The 16,291-nt window shown below is 40.9% G+C and overlaps 1 protein-coding gene across 2 annotated transcripts in view; it reads left to right on the forward strand.

The window, feature by feature from the left end:
- The window catches only part of dph1 (diphthamide biosynthesis 1), a 55,420-nt gene that overhangs the window by 18,405 nt on the left and 20,724 nt on the right, over positions 1-16,291 (forward strand). For both annotated transcript variants that reach the window (XM_010736667.3, XM_027280711.1), the window contains exon 4: positions 14,404-14,525. In XM_010736667.3, the coding sequence (XP_010734969.1) occupies positions 14,404-14,525 (122 nt within the window). The remainder of the gene's footprint in view (positions 1-14,403; positions 14,526-16,291) is intronic.

Here is a 16,291-nt window from a genome sequence, read left to right on the forward strand (position 1 = left end):
AGCTTACAGCAGGGACATGATGATTCATCTGGCTTTTAGCCTTGACCTGGGAACTATTAACAAAGACCCAAAGAATCGTAGACTACACTCAGGTTTTTATGGAGTTACCAGGGAGAGCATGGGGGAATGTTAATGTTAGGAATAGTAGTTATTATTTATCAGGTCTATATTAAGGAAAATATAGGCAATCATAGGATTACTGCACTTACTGCATGTGTTTTTCTTGTATGTTACCATCATTATGGGAAGCACAGAAGCCAATATTATGATGATTTGTTCACAAGATGGTATAAATGTATAAAAATGCATGAAATACCAACCCCCTTGTCCCCTGTAGTAGGACGTTATCGTTAAAATAGGTTGGTGTCCATAACCATGTCGCGTATGTAAAGCAGGAGTCCATTATTACAGTGCCATTCTCCTTTATCTGATTCACTCTGTGACATTTAATTCCTCTCTTTACTCCCCAAGTGTTGACATTGTCACATGACTTCAAAAACTTATGAACTCTGCTTTCACAAGTAAACAAAGAAGAATAAAAGAAGGGATTGGTAACTTGTGCAGGCAGGCAATGATGCATGTGCTGTCACTGTACCATATGTTTTATTGCTTTTGATGCTACACCAGCTGTCTCGTTCTCGCTTTGAAAGATACTTTTATGAACTTACTTCAGTATTTACTGCTGCTGTTTTTGTGACATTGGAGGAATATAAAGAGAGTAGCAAAAAGGGCTGTGTCCTAATCCCGAGGACAGCACTAGCATTTAATGTCCTGTCTCTGTTCTTGTGGCATGAAATACCAGGGGCCTCTTCATCGAGATGTTGGCCTGTAACGTAATCCGAGGTCTTGTACTCTGATGTTTGGTGGTTGAATGACAAATTTGCTGAGCACACAAGGCCAAAGGGCTCCTGTTTTTGTTTTTTTTTCTGAGGCAGAAAAACAATAGTGAAAAATGAAACAGTTCTTTCTCTGACTGAGAAAGAGTCCCCTGACTATGATTCATAGATCGTAACAAGACAATACACACATAGTTAGTTGTGCTATTGTTTTATTGTTTGTTTCTTTTACATGCACCCTGTAAAGCAATGTATATACTGAGTGAAATAACATTTATAACATAGATTTTTTATTATGGAGTACAGACAAACTTTACACAACACATTACATCAACACCTTTTACTAATTAGGTTATTGGTTATTCAATTTCTAGGTTCAGAGACGTCCTACAAAACATTACAACACACAGATTATATATTTTCAATACTATATTATATATATATATAATTTAATCATATAGATATATATTACTGATAACAGTTACATTGAGTTACTACATTGACTCTTTTCACTGTTTCTGATTGAGCAAGGAAGCTGCTCACAAGGAAATCTTGCTTTGCATATTTGAACTGCTGTTAGATTGATGGACTGCTGTGGCCACATGTCAATGCAAAGGTCATTGTATTTCTTTGGGTCGGAGTTTGTTCACACAATCAACTGTTGAACAGGCAGTTTGAAACCGCATGATGTCACCTACCCTTTTAGTCTTTAACTAATGATGGCGAGTGATTTATGGTTGCCTGGTTGGTTATTCCATATTAAAAAAGGCTCAAGTGTTGCATGCTCACAAACGATTGGGTGAGACTTCTGACCATTCTGATCTTAGGTATATATTTTCTTTAACTGAAATTCTCACAATATATTAATCTAGATATGTGATATGTATATGAAAACACCTTAAAAAGTCAGAGGTAAAACTACAGTGAATAAAGTAAAATCTATTTCAAAATAATGAGCAGAAAAAAAGAAGAGGGGAGAGGTAGGGAATGGTTAATTCAAATTCAAATGTATGAGTAATATACTGGAAGCATTAACAGTCACCCGAATATTAATTTCCCCTAGATCTGGCAGTTGCCTTAAACCCATGCATGAGTTACCGATTCCTTTTAGTTTCAAGCTTTTCTGCTGAATAACAATCAGCAAAAAATATCCCAGGTCTTCAGATTACCGTATAATGAGGCCCACATTTCTGATTAATATAGAAACAAGAGTAGGAAGGAAGCTTTCCCAAAAATGGTCTTATAAATAAAGATAGACGAGTGACTAAACCTACGCATTGCCAGAGATGGCCAACCGGGACCAGCCATCTCGATGATGAGTCAGGGGATTTGCAATTTGTATCAAGTGCTCGAAGCACCATCATAAATGGTTTCTGAACATCCAGAGACACTGAGCTGATGGCGTCACAACAAATCACCATAATCATATGAAAATGAGTGGGGGAAAAAAACAACTTACAGTCATTTTAGCTGCACTAGGGGAGTGGCTGGAGAGACAGTAATATCATCTTGTCAGTCAGTCCACCACTTTGGTGAAGATTGAATGGAAGAAAGAACTATTAGATGGATTGCTAAGAATTGTATTGTAGACATTAATAGTCCTAAGAGGATGAATCCTACCTCTTTGTTCCTCTGACCTCACTTCAAATGCTACCGACAGGTTCACATTTTTGGCTTTTTTTTAGTGAAATGTGTTGACAACTGTTGAATGTATTTCTATACAATCTGATACAGGCATTAATGGTGCCAGAGAATGAATCCTAATGACTTTGGTCATGCCCTGACTTATCATATAGCACCACAAGGAGGCCAAGGTTTTGACTTGCCCCAAGAAATATTTCAACTTCTATTCCATGGACTGACACAAAACCTACAGATACAGTACAGATATTCACAGAAGAAGAATCCTAATGATTTTGGAGATCCTCTGACTTTTCCTGTAGCATCACCATGAGTGTTTTTTAACAAGCTGTATTAAAGTTCTTGTAGGATATCGTGACTAGGAGACTGTGATGCAGGTTTTGACCTCTCTCTAGAGCTCTGAAATAGTAAAATCACGTTAAGACAAATGTCTAAAAAAATATGTGACCAGCAGTAACATGACTGCCAGAGCATGAGCAGGATTCAGTCAGATCTGTTCAGTAGAGAAAGCTTGTGTGGAGGCAGTTGGTTTTTCAAAATGTTCATTGTTGAGTGTTCTGGAGGAGTTGTGTCCTTGCATGTATGATTCAGCAAAACATGTGATGGAAGACACTCACTCGGTCATCCCACTGACATACTGTGCCTGTTTTCTGTCTCTTTCCATCATGTACTATTCAAGAAAACTGTCAACATAACCCTTAGATGGCTCAAGTTGCAGTCATGTCAGATTCGGTGTGTTGGTAAATTACAGTACAGTATACACACACAGCTCCCAGACATCTCCAGGTCCTTCACCATAGCCCTTCTCATCCATCAGAATAGAGTCCTCTATATGCTGCATGGCAGCTTGAATCATTTCTGTGGGAGCAGCAGCCACAGCCCACAGCCTCCTAGGGTAAATGTCAACTGTACCATTAGGAAAGAGCTTGGTGGGAGCCTCCAACGCCTCCTTGCCCTCACATCGTCACAGTCTTCACAGCACCCACAGCCCAGCTGAGCTGTAGCAACAGATCTTGGCACATGTGAGTGATTGAATGTGTCCGTGTGTCAGCCTATATGTGCCGTGTGTTTTTGTGCATATGTGCCCCACGCTCTACTTCTGTCTGCTTTCTGGTTATATGACATCCTCATACACAAGGTATTCATATATGGGCTTCCAGCTCACCCATAGAGCAGTGTGCTGTCTAATTAGCTCTCCTGCCAGGCACACCCTTAGCACCCACCTGAAGCTTACGTTGATCTGCACCAATATCTCATCATCAGCGACCACCTGCAAACCCCGTGGAAACCTGTCAGTATCGGTCACGTTTTTTTTTCTTCATCTACGGTCTACCCAGATGGAAAGACTCAGTGAGAGAGGAGAAAGATTCAACTTCCTGCTCAGCACCCTTTTGCCAAATTTGTATTTGGACCATTTCTCTGTATATATATATATTTTTGTTATATTTGTGCAAACCAAGCTTATAGGTATTGGATTTGCTTACAGGGCAAACCTAGCAGCAAACAGCTTATCTGTCTTTCACACTTAATCTTCCCCGTGTCATCCTTATCTTTTATAGATGATTCATACACCAGAGTTGAGAGCTAGAATAAAGAAGGCAAACTCAACAAGACTGTCCTTACTCACTGCACAGTGCAGTTTTGTCAGAGTGAGTATTGGTCACCTCCTGGCGACGACTTGACACTGACGCTTTCTCGGGTGAATTTGATTGTAGTATCAGGTAGTGCTACAGGAGGATGTAAAGTGAATCAGCCACACCTATGTCCCTGTGCACCTCACAGACAAAGGCCTGGAGGACCACAGTGATGCCTGCTGGTTCTATCTTTGATAATCACATCTCTTCAAGGGGGACATCATGTCCAGACAGACTGGAAATCCTGATAGGTGCTGACACTGTGTAATACGATATCCTGCCAGATAGCACCTTGGAAATTGCCTGAGCTGTCATAAAAATACAATTGATTCCCTCTAGACATACAGTAAGAATAAAAAAAGGTCACTTTGGCTGTGACTTGGGCAAGACTGGGCCAGATGGAGGTTGTGAGTGTGTTTTCTTAATGCTTGGCCTTTTGACTTCCAAATGAAATGTGAAGATGTTAATGAGATCACTTTGGGGGAATGCAGTAGATGCTGATTCCACTGGTGTAGACTGAATACTTTTAATTTATCAAGTAACAATATAAGCACATTTTTCCCTCTTCTCAGCAGTGTGTGGAGGAGATAAGAAATGCTTAGTGCTGAAGGTTACAGTCCCTGTTTTCCCCTCTGTTCTGCCTCCAACACAACCACTCAGACTGGCCATAATCGCTCTCATTCTGGATGGCACAGTCCCAGGCACATGTCCATGTAATTGCACTCACAGAGAGTCGTGTAATATTATGCACAGCCTGGAAAAATGTGTTGGAAGAATATTACATGTGCTTTTAAAATGTCCTTTCACAGTAACGCCACTGACATTGCACTGGCAGTTGAAGGACACAAATTGGGGTTGCACAGTGTACAAATTGGAAAGAATAAAAAGAAAACATAAAAATGTATGAAAGCATAATGAGGTTCTGCTTTATATGAACACTGAGAACAGCAATTTAGTTATTTCACACTCTTTTATGAGACATCATTGAGTGTTGTGAGCCCAGAGCAATGTATGGTAAAAATACGTTGTTAACTAATCAAAACTGAAACGACTACTGTTCTCTTATAAAACCATGGGCATATCTTTTGTTTCATACTTTGCCCTTTTTCTTTTCAGAAGGATTATTGAGGATTATTGTTAACTAACACTTCTTGTTAAGGAGAAGGGGAGAGAGATCAGCAGCTGGTTTAAGGATGTCCTTTTACATCAGAGGATATATGAAGGACAGCTTAGTCACTGGGACCTGCCTCAATTCATAGAGCATTGTGAAAATTCGTAATGAGTAGGTGTTCCCAAAAATGAAATGAGGTATGTAATGACAGACAGCAGCTCAGAGAAATTGTGACACGGAGCATAAGAAGAGAGGAAGCAGTGAAAAAGCTTGAGAGAATAAAAGAGTGCGGAGAGACACTGTGAAATGACTTGAGGGAGCCGTGTGACAGACGATGGAGGGAAGCCTTAGGGATGAATGAAAGAGGAATTAGATGGATGTGACCCCATCAATCAATACAAGAAAGGGTTTTTTTTTTTAATAATTGTTATTTTTTAGAGCAGACTTTTATGTCATGAGGATTGGGGCTAAAGAAACGGTGATATACTGCGTCGGATAAAAAAAAAATTTCTGGTTGCATTGTTCATTTTTTTTTTGGATTTCATCCTGGAAGTACATTTCTTTTTAAATTTATACTTGATGCATTTTAAAGGCCTTTAAAACATGTTTTATTTGTCAGCTTGATACTTTGAGCATACATAAACATAAACATACAGTTTCTGTGCAAAAGTTAGAACAGTTTTGTCAGTTTTGTTTCGCTGGTTTGAACTGAGAAACGCTGAGTTTGGAAAGAGACGACGTCTCGTACTTCTTTGCACCAGCATTTAGCAAGATTGGAATCAACGTGTGGTGACAGATGTTGGGTTGTTAGTTTTATCAGCGGTGTGACTCAGGCTGATCTAACCACACACATGCTGTGCTGATGAAGCAGATTAGCTGAGTATTAAACCCTTGAACCTACAATAACAGATTTTTTAAAGGACAGTTGTGGACAGGGAATACATGCTGTAAACACAACATGTTAATACTGCAAACTAAAAGCCGGTCGGAAATGTACTCATCTTGCAGCACTCTGTCACTTCTATTTCACCAGAGGCTGCTAAGACCGGTTACATTGCCCAGTTGCCCGGCTCTGGTTCTGGCACAACACCAGCTCCCCTCCCTGTCAGCATTCCCCTGCGCCCTGAAAACCTCCTCCTCACACGCCAGGCAGTAGCTCAGCAGTTATCTTACATTAGAAACAATTAAAGCTTTCCATCTTTTAAGAAACTTTGTAGATCACTGAGAGTTGAGGCAGAGCAGCTGGAGGACACCATAGGGAAAACCAGAAAACATTTCCCTTATAAAATATGATCCACTTTCACCAAAGTCAGTCAGTTAAATAGTTGTACGTCGTGTCCATAAAGCATTACGCACTTCTCTCATCCCGGGGAGAAGTTGGTCACGGAGCAAGAATGATAGAAGCACCATTCACCCTATTTCAAGTCAATGTAGCATCAAAATTTAAAATCTCCTATTTTATGGTCAAAAAGTTACACAATGTTGCTGAGACATATAGTTAATATTTAAAAAACCAAGTTTTCAGGAGCTTCAAAGTGGTCCCTAAAAACAGTATACGTATGTGGCCTTCCCACGACCCCTTATGGTTTGCAATTTACCTACACGAGAGGCGAATACATTATTTCAGCCAGCAACGCAGTTTCAAGGAAGCTTTAGTATTCTGTTCTTCTAGAGGCACAATAGCACTTAATGCCTCCATTATGTGCTCTCTCTGGTCCCTCATCCAGATTCTTGTCTCTCACAGAGATATGATAACAACTGTGTCAAACTAGATTTAGTTTTCTGTATTATTATGTTTTTTTTTTAGAGATCCTTAAAGATTAGATCTGTTCCTAGTTTATAGGCCTAAGCCTGAGTTTTCACCTCTTGGAGCAATATCAGCCCAACTGCAGTCTCTTGTAATAACTGTTGCCATATCATCATTTTGTTTTGTTTAGCAAATTGGATTGCAGCTCTTTTAAGCATGCCCCGCTATGCTGTGTAGTTTGGGGCTCTATCTTGATGAAGCTGTAGGCTTTTCTATAATGACCCCATGGCTCAGGCATTTTGAATAAATGCCATGACAAATAGATGAGATACACTCACAGAAATAGCAGTAATGATCTTGTTTTTCAGGGAGTTAAAGGATTATCTAATGGCATTACTGAAAACATCTGTTTAAGCATCAACCCGTACTCGCTGCCTCGCGTCTCTCTGTTTACTCATTTCTGGCAGATGTTCAATGACTGCCGTTGTCATATTTTACAGGGGGGGTTTTGTCTCCAGATTTTCCTTCTGGAAGACAGACAGCCCTGGATTCCTGTGTCAATATGACAATGAAATATAGTGAAATAGGCAGGGAGAGACGTCAAGCGGAAGATGTACGCAAGAAGAGAAGGAGTGGAGATCATTTAATCCTCCTGCCCAGTGCCCCTTGCCAAATTTTCCTCTTTTTTTTTGGAGGGGAGCACTTTGTCAGGATATTTTCTGCGTTACATTTGCAGAAAGCAGATTATAGATATCAGATTTGACAATATTACGAACCTGGCAGCAAATGGCTCATCTGTCTTACGTAGTCTGTCCTCTCCTTGTTGTTGTCGTCACCCCTCTCCCCTCTCTCGATCTTCCGATCTTCTTCCATTCTTCTCTCTTGGTCCTATGTAGGAAACACTTCTCATTCTGTTTTTAACTCACGTGTCCTCTTGTTTTCCCTCTGTACCATCTCCCACTCAATATTATCTCTTTCTCTAGATGTTCATTTTACTCATTCCTGTCTTTCCTCCTCATTTACCTAAACTGAACTCATTTAAGGAGGAAATAATGACTGTTCATCTCTGCTGCCACTTCTGGGAGAACCCATTTTTTCCATGCCAAAGCCCACTCACAAACACACAATGGGCTGATGGAGGCTGAAATGTAATGTTGTTAAATATGAGCTATTGCCAGATGTGAGAAATAATTCATGTGTTTGTGTACAGGGAAAGGTGAGCTCTGTGAGTGTGTGAGCATGTGTGTGTGTGTGTCTCTGTGTGTGTGTGTATCACTTGACTTAGTATGCAAACAAACCACATATGCTCATTTGAGCTGTCTGCCCACAGTGTATCAGTGGCAACTGTGCAAGAGCAGTGCTGCTGCACCTGTACCCACCTCACTGACCTGCTTGTCACTTTGTTTCCTGTGAGACCGGTCTGCTACCTCTGCTATTATTAGACTTCAGATGGAAAAATCTCACTGGCAGCACAGTCATATGGACAGAACCTACTGTAGAGTGTACTGCAACCTTCCTCTTGAGAGACAGTAACAATACAGACTGTCCTTTTTGGAATAAGAATAGTGCCTCTGGTCCAGTCTAATCACTTCTTGTCCACTAGGGTCAGTCGAGGTACAGTATATCACACTAGACAATATTCATTTGAAACATTCATTTCAAATGCACAGTGGTTGATTCTTAAGAACAGAAAAAAACGACTTCTAATTTATATTCTCTTGCTTCGCAATGATTCATTCATTTAAACGTGTGCACACAAACCTGCACAAGTGTAAGTAAGTCTAGCCGTGCCTGCGTGTAATGGCTCACAGCTGGTTTTTTCCTATATAAATCAACATGTTTGTTAAAACTCTGCCGTTCTCCTGCAATAAGTGCAAGTTAATGTTATGAGCCAACACTGGACAGACTCTTAGCAATGCAAAAGCTGCCTACGTATGACAGTTCTTTGACTTGTTCTCTAACCACACTAACTACTTTTTAGGTCTCGGAGGTTAATTTGAACTCTCTGAAGGACTGAATAAAATTATCTAATTTAAAAAAAAAAAACTTTAAATAGTTTATGCCCTATTTACCAATTGCACAGTTAAATGAAATTTTACTGAGAAATCTATTTTATTAAGAGCTCCAAGCAATGGCAGAAAAGATTCTTTGAAGAAGAGCCAACTGGATCAGAGTTAGCTCTGTGAATCTTTTGGAAACTTCTGACACTCCTCATTATATCATAAAGATGTGCAAGAGCAGCTAAAGGGATAATCTAACTGTGCCCACATAAAGTTTGGCACATCAGATTCTCTTTATTTGAAGACATCTTCATACCACGATGTGGCAAAGAAGAAAAGCAGAAGTACTCCATAACACATCAGTTATGGCTCTCTGAAGTCCCACTATATTTAGTTATTGCAACAACAAATTCCTATTTGGTTATTAACTAGACAAATAGAGAGTAAATATGAATAGGTGAAACTGTACTAGTTCATGAACTCATCATAAAACAGAGAAGCTGCCACATTAATTATAAAGATGATCATGATTATAAAGAATCTTAAATAATATCAACTCAAATCGAATAGTAAGCCTGCCATTGTTCGGAAAACCAATATGTTAGCATGTAAAATGAAAGCTCAGACCATGCCGTGCTTTATATACAACTAATTGTACTCTGCTGCAGTCATTTGTTGTATATTAATACATCTTAGTGGAGCTACCACAGAATTCAAATAAGATCATAGTTGGACCTGACGTAAAGATGTGATGTAAAGAAACATTGTGAGAGTTCAATCTTGTAGATGCTGAGATAGTCGACCCCAGCATGCCGTAAGTGAAATGCAGGGAAACAGTTTGGATAGATTCCCAATCTATCAGGTTCAAAATATTCCCAACCCTGCTCTGCTCTTTAGAGTCACAAAACCATTTGCATGTGTTTGGAGTGGGAGAGAAAAGTGAGAAACCCCCTGGTGGAAACCCACACACCCACCGGGACTACATGGCAAACTTCAAATAAAGAAAGAGCTTTGGCTGAAGATTAAAACCAGAGCTCTTTTTTTGCTACAAAAGCGGTTCTGCTGCCAGAGTAACACGTGTTTGGTTGCCGGTATTCCCTGTGATAACTTACATAATGTTAATGGCTCTAATGATCATTGGGTGTCAATAAAAATGTACTGTGATGTTTAGTGTTCACCCCAACAGATGCAAAACTTTCAAATTTGGAAATGTTCTGATCATTTCCTCTCCCATGTTGCACCAGCAAAGTAACTGCTGAACAAATTAAATCACATCAGTAGGGAAATAAGGAGAAACATGCAAATTGGCAAAAAGGATTAGCCCACCTGATGATGGCAGATGACTGTGAAACGTTCTGGCCTTTTATTTATTTTTTTCTTTGTCTCTCATGCTTGTTGACTAGCCACACACTTCCTAAGCAAATGCATAAATCCATGGCAAGCAGCACTAATGCAGCTCACGAGTGCTCGTCATTCTTCTTAAATGGGATTGATTGCACTCTACACATCGGGATAATGAAGCGTCATAACAGTCATAAGAGGTTTTGTTTTTACCGCTGCCTCCTTTACATTAGCAGCGCGGCTACAAAGGAAGACACGGAGGTTGCAGAGTCAAGCAGGAACGTTTTCCTTTTGTTTTCCATCCTGCGTCGCACTCGAGGCACTTAACCCCGTTTCTGCTTCAGTGGAGATGGAGTGGGCGATATGAAAACATAAGAATTTGAGAAGCTAAGCTGAAGCATAATGGCCACTGAAGTATTGTCAAAAATTAAATATTGGAATATGTTTGACTCTGTACTTTTAATATTAATGTGCTTCAGGGTTTTTGTTGTTTGTGTTTTCCCACAGCATTTAATCTAAATTAGGGCTGAAGTTTAAGAAAACAGCATTTCGTCGATACGACGTAATGAAGCAGGTAGACTGATTAACTGTTCAAACAAATTAGCATGGAGTGAAGTGACAGGCATTTAGAGGAAAATCAAGCCATAGAATTAAAGATTGCTAGACAAAAATAAATTGCAAGAGTTTTGAGTGGCTTTGATCAGCACCCATTTGTTATTATAGAAGCGAGCTATACAGCAAGTGATTGGATCCATTGGATAGTTTAGTGAAACAAACAATGACTACATATCTACATATTCTCTATATCTTTAAAGTATCGAATGAATGGCATTATTGATTTGTTGACATGTTGAGTTGTCCTGCATCAGAGTAAAGCTTCAAAACTTTGACGGGGCTCTGTCTGTGTCACCTCGGGAATATCTGAAACGCAATTGTTGAAGTTGAGGAATGATGATTGTATTTGACACCCTCCAGGTATGAATGTTTGAAAAATATGAATGTGTGAAGCACTGTTGCTCCGAACCGCAGTCAGTCCACTTTCCCTAAATAAATAAAGAGCCCTCCTTTGAACACTCCTTCAAACACACAAGTAGAAATTTGCCTGCAGAAGATTTCAGGCAAAAATGTAAATACAGTAAAATGCATCATCTATCCTTTGTACCCAAGAGTAGACGATGAGTGTCATGAGCGAAAATTACCTGAAACTTCTCACGTCTCAAAACACCAAACACTTAAACGAACTGGCATTTAAACAGCTGGTGAAAGCCTCAGCCAGTTAGTTAAATCCAGTCTTGTAATTTTCATCAGCAGACGAGTGTAATCGGAGACATAAAGGCTTTGCGTGTGCTAATGGGATTGTGCGCAGACAGCAGAAGTTTCTCCATTCTCTTTGTCTGCTGCAACATCTCCGAGCTGTAAGGCTCTGGTGCCAACAAGTTCCTCTTTTATGCCGGCATCAGAAGAAATTCCTGTCAGAGTCAGAAAAGTGTATCGTCTCCAGAGGACAGGAGCAGGAAGATGAATCTGCTTTCATGCCTATGCTGCCACACTAGGACAATAATGGAGATGCCATTTATAGAAAAACATATCCGCTCCTTAACCTGTTGATAAACACTGATGCAATCAGCGCGTTGAGTACGTGCAGTCGTTCTGTATGCGTATGTATATTGCATTCAGCCCCCTCCAGCTCGGTGGTTTTTATAACAAAGATTCAAATCAGTTGGCAATTTCTCACACATATTGAGCCGTATGCTAAAGAGCTAATTAACAAGGGCCGTTATGGAGTTTCAGAAGCTTCTCTGACATCTTAATTAGATCTTAATGACATTTCAGTTGGAATGGCTGAACCGAGTACCCCAGGATGAGGCAAAAACCAGTGCTGATATACAGACGGAAACGGGAGAGCGACTGATACTGGAGACGAGTGCGTGCAGGAAGGAGAGGAGAGAAATAAATGGCAATGAGGAGGCATCGGAGGACGTCTGTGCTCTATATGTATCTACCAGTCGTATAGCATGTCCAGTGTGCGATATTGAGTGTTAGAAATGGGATTTGATTAAACTCTTCACTCTCATTCACTTCTTTCATTCTATCTTCCCTCTTTTCCCCCTCTTCCAGTGGGATGCGGGACTGTGCGTCGCCCAGTAATTACTCTGCCGATATCCCAGGAGCATCACCGTCTCTGATGGGCCTCTTAATCAGATCCTCAGCATTTATTACCATGAAATTTTCAGTGTATACCCTGGAAATAACTAGATACTCACTGCGCTGCCAATGGAGATAACACGATAATGATATTTTTAGAAGATAGGTGGCTGATTAAGATACAATAATCTTCTGCAGTGCTTTGTTTTTGTATTGTAGACTGCTCTGCATGGTCTGCGGTGGACAGCAGGATATAGTGTTTTTTTTTTTTTTTTTTTTAGCAGGATATAGTGTTTTTTTTTTTTTTTTTTATTCTGGTGGGCAGCCTGTGTATTTTTAGCCGAAAGGGTGATGCACGTTTATGCAACTCCAAACGAAGTCAACGAACTGCGATGAGAGAACAATGGGCTTCAGTGAATGAGCAAACTGGTCCACAGACCTTAAACTGTCCGTGTGATTATATGATTTTTAGTAACCCATAATTACCTTCCTCCTGTGGGCCGTACGTGCTCCACAACACAAAGAGACGAACACCGACAAAGTCGACACCTTGACAAAGAGGCAGGGTAATTGATTCAAATCTTCGTAGGCAAATATTTATTTACCAGATGAGCTGCTGCGCTCTCTGTGTTTTCCTGGGCGCAGCTGGCCTGCACTGCCCTTCACTCGAGAGCAACCATTAGAGGAGAAGGGACAGGGAAATAGGAAAGACAACAACATAGAAAACTAGGGGAAGATGATGAGGAGCCCAGAGAGAGCGCAAACCTAGAGATCACATCAGAGAAAATGAGGGAGGAAAGGCTAAATAGAAACTTTGTCTGAAGCCCCTCTCGAGGAGCAGGGCGAGGAATAAACAGAGAGAGTGGATGTGGGTTGAAAGATTGGGCAGCAGGAGACACATTACTAAGAGTCTGTCGGTTGCTGTTCGGTGTGCAGCCATGTCTGTTTATCACTCCTCTCCTCTCCCCAAGCCCTCCCTCTCATCTCTATTCAACCCCTTCTGTCTAGCCTGAATCTGTCAAAATACAGCCACAAATACCTGGCGACAACTACCATTTTACAACCACCCCCCCGTCTACCCATCTTCCTCTCCGACAGTGCCTTCAAGCTTTCCGTTGATTTGGGGCGTCCTCCCTGTTGCTCACCCTTTATTCGTTTTACTTAGCCTTTATGGCTTTACTTAGCATTTTATTCGCCCATAAAGAGCGATAAAAGAAAGAGCTTGTTTTTCTCTAGCGCGCTCAGCAATTCATTCTAACGGAGCCGGGTCCACAGATGTCTGTGTAATTTGGCACTTTTCCTCTCAAGAAGACCATGTTTTTCAGGTTTTTTTTATTTTATCTATTACAACTTTAAAGTGGAACGTTAGGCCCACGTGCACTGTGCAACCTACTTGTGGCATAGAGCATCAAGTCTGAATTCTTTATTCCATTGCTGTAAATACGAACTGTTGCTAAGGCTTTTACTCCTGTTGCAGGCAGATGTGCTGTAAAATCCAGGTCATAGATAGTCTAGCCAAGGCCCCTTCAAAGTCTAATCTGCTTATGTGTACCAGCCCTAGCCCTCATCCCCTACTTCTTCTCCTCTTTGTGTACCCTCCTGTCTGTGGCCAGGCTGACTGATGACCTATTAACCCTCATCTTCCATGGCTTTGACTACCAGACAGCTTGCGTCACAGTTGGGCCTTTTTTACTGCTGGACATGAGGAGCAAAAGAATAACAGTGCGTCACCCTGATATGCTGAGACTCAGTCATTGACTGACACTGCTGTCAGATACAATATAGTGTACTCTGTCGCCAGCAACTGGGATTGATCTGATTTAGCTCTCACATCATCACACCATGCCTGGCATATACGTTGTGTATTGATCACGGCGGTAAAGATTGACAGGGTGTGCATACGGTGTGTGACTGCGCTGATTAGTGTCTCTATGTGTGTATATGACAGGTTCACAGAGGCAGATACCATAGTGATGGGCGACGTGACATACGGGGCCTGCTGCGTGGATGACTTCACCGCCCGAGCCCTGGGAGCCGATTTCATGGTGCACTACGGCCACAGTTGTCTCAGTGAGTGTCTCGTCAGTGTGCATGTTTGTACGTCTCCCCTGTCACTCTGCATACAGATTATACCACACAGGACCCAAACAGGACGCGCTGCATGAAAGAGTCAAAGCACAAGCCGACAGACGGAGCTATCGATCAGCGGAAAGCATAACTAGTTAGTGCAGCCTGCCCAGCTCTAGTACGGAAGGCATATCAGACCTTTGGAGCCTGGACATCACATTTACCCAGCAGATCAATGGGGAACATGCATTAGAGCCGTCCTTTGAAAACCTCATGCAGCTCCTAAGGACCTTCACCCTCACGCCCGCTGTCTCTTGCAGAACATGGGAGGAAATGCTAAATCAATAGTTTTGATATATCCCTGCCAGAACAACCGCAACTCTTCCAAATACCAGAAATAGCCAACAGAATTTTAATACACAGAAACCTGTGTTGGTTTGTGTTTTTTGTGTCTGTGTGCGTGTATGTTTACCGAAGGGATAAGATGTGTACACGTTCCCATTCATGCTTCAAGGAACCGAATAATAGCAGAGATAAAGACGCCTAAAATGAGTTGTTTGTGGGTCGTGAAGTTAGATCAGATGTTAATTGACAGAAGACAGTTTCACAGAAATTGGACGAGTCTTAGTATAAGGGCGGCAGCACGTATGTTCCTGACCTTCATCACTGAATCATGAGGACATCATCTCAAGATGGCAGATTTAAAAAAACACAGTGTCTGACTGACTCATACAGAAACAGTCTGTCCTGTGCTTATTCCCCTTTCATTTCATCTGCCTTATCTGCTTTTGAATAATGGTGCCACCTCACCTTTTGTCACTGTAAAACAGGACACTATGGGCAACATAATAAAAACACGTTTTTGTGTGTTTAAACTTATAATAATGTTCGCTGGTTTAACAGATGGGGGTTTTATTCAGTCTTGAGGTGAGGTTTAAACATGTCTGTAGCTGAATAGCTCAGTAGTTTGAACACCAGCAAGATGAAAAAGGAAAAAAGGAGTGGGCGAGAGAGTAAACAAAATTCAACTTACTTCTTTATTTTCCACTTCTTTCATTGTGGTCAATTTATGTCAGCCTCACTCAGATAATGCCAGGCCAGCTGCCACAGTCGAAAGTATTACTGGACCTTCTTCACATCTCAAGCAAGCTCTCACTATTTTGGTGGTATGACTCATTTTAGAAGAGCTTTGTAAAGCAAAAACCTACCCAAGGCACCAAGCCTAGTTTGAGCTAGTTTTCTTTATGTGGGGCAGCATGACACTTGGGTTTAAATAACAGGCCAGTTAACAATTCCCATCCGTAGATGTGTTTTACTGGATATTTATTACTTCTATTATCCCAGAATGCACATTACACCCAATGAAAACACTGTAGCTACATTCACACTGCAAGCCTGCAAGTCACATTTCTAATTTACTGCTCAGATTGTTATTATTTTTTAAGACCGCCTTCTGCTCCGCTCTGAACACATTGTGCTCGTTGCATGGTGTGATGTAACTGTCTCTAATTTGCTAAAATAAGTTTAATGGCTCATCTGATGAAGATGGGGGTTTTTTTCTTGATACATTGAATCACTTTAAAGATAGATCTGCTCAGAATGTATTGGGCACAGATGAAGTTCAGCTCTTCTCTCCTCCTGTTTTAAAATTCAGGTGGAGTGCATTCACAGTTCATCGGCCATCGCTAATTGCTTTTGTTATCGTACAGCGATGATAAAAAAACAACAACGACAAATCATCTTATATCAGGACACACTGACATGTGACA

The sequence above is a fragment of the Larimichthys crocea genome, chromosome VII, assembly GCF_000972845.2.
Source record: "Larimichthys crocea isolate SSNF chromosome VII, L_crocea_2.0, whole genome shotgun sequence".
NCBI lineage: Eukaryota > Metazoa > Chordata > Actinopteri > Sciaenidae > Larimichthys > Larimichthys crocea.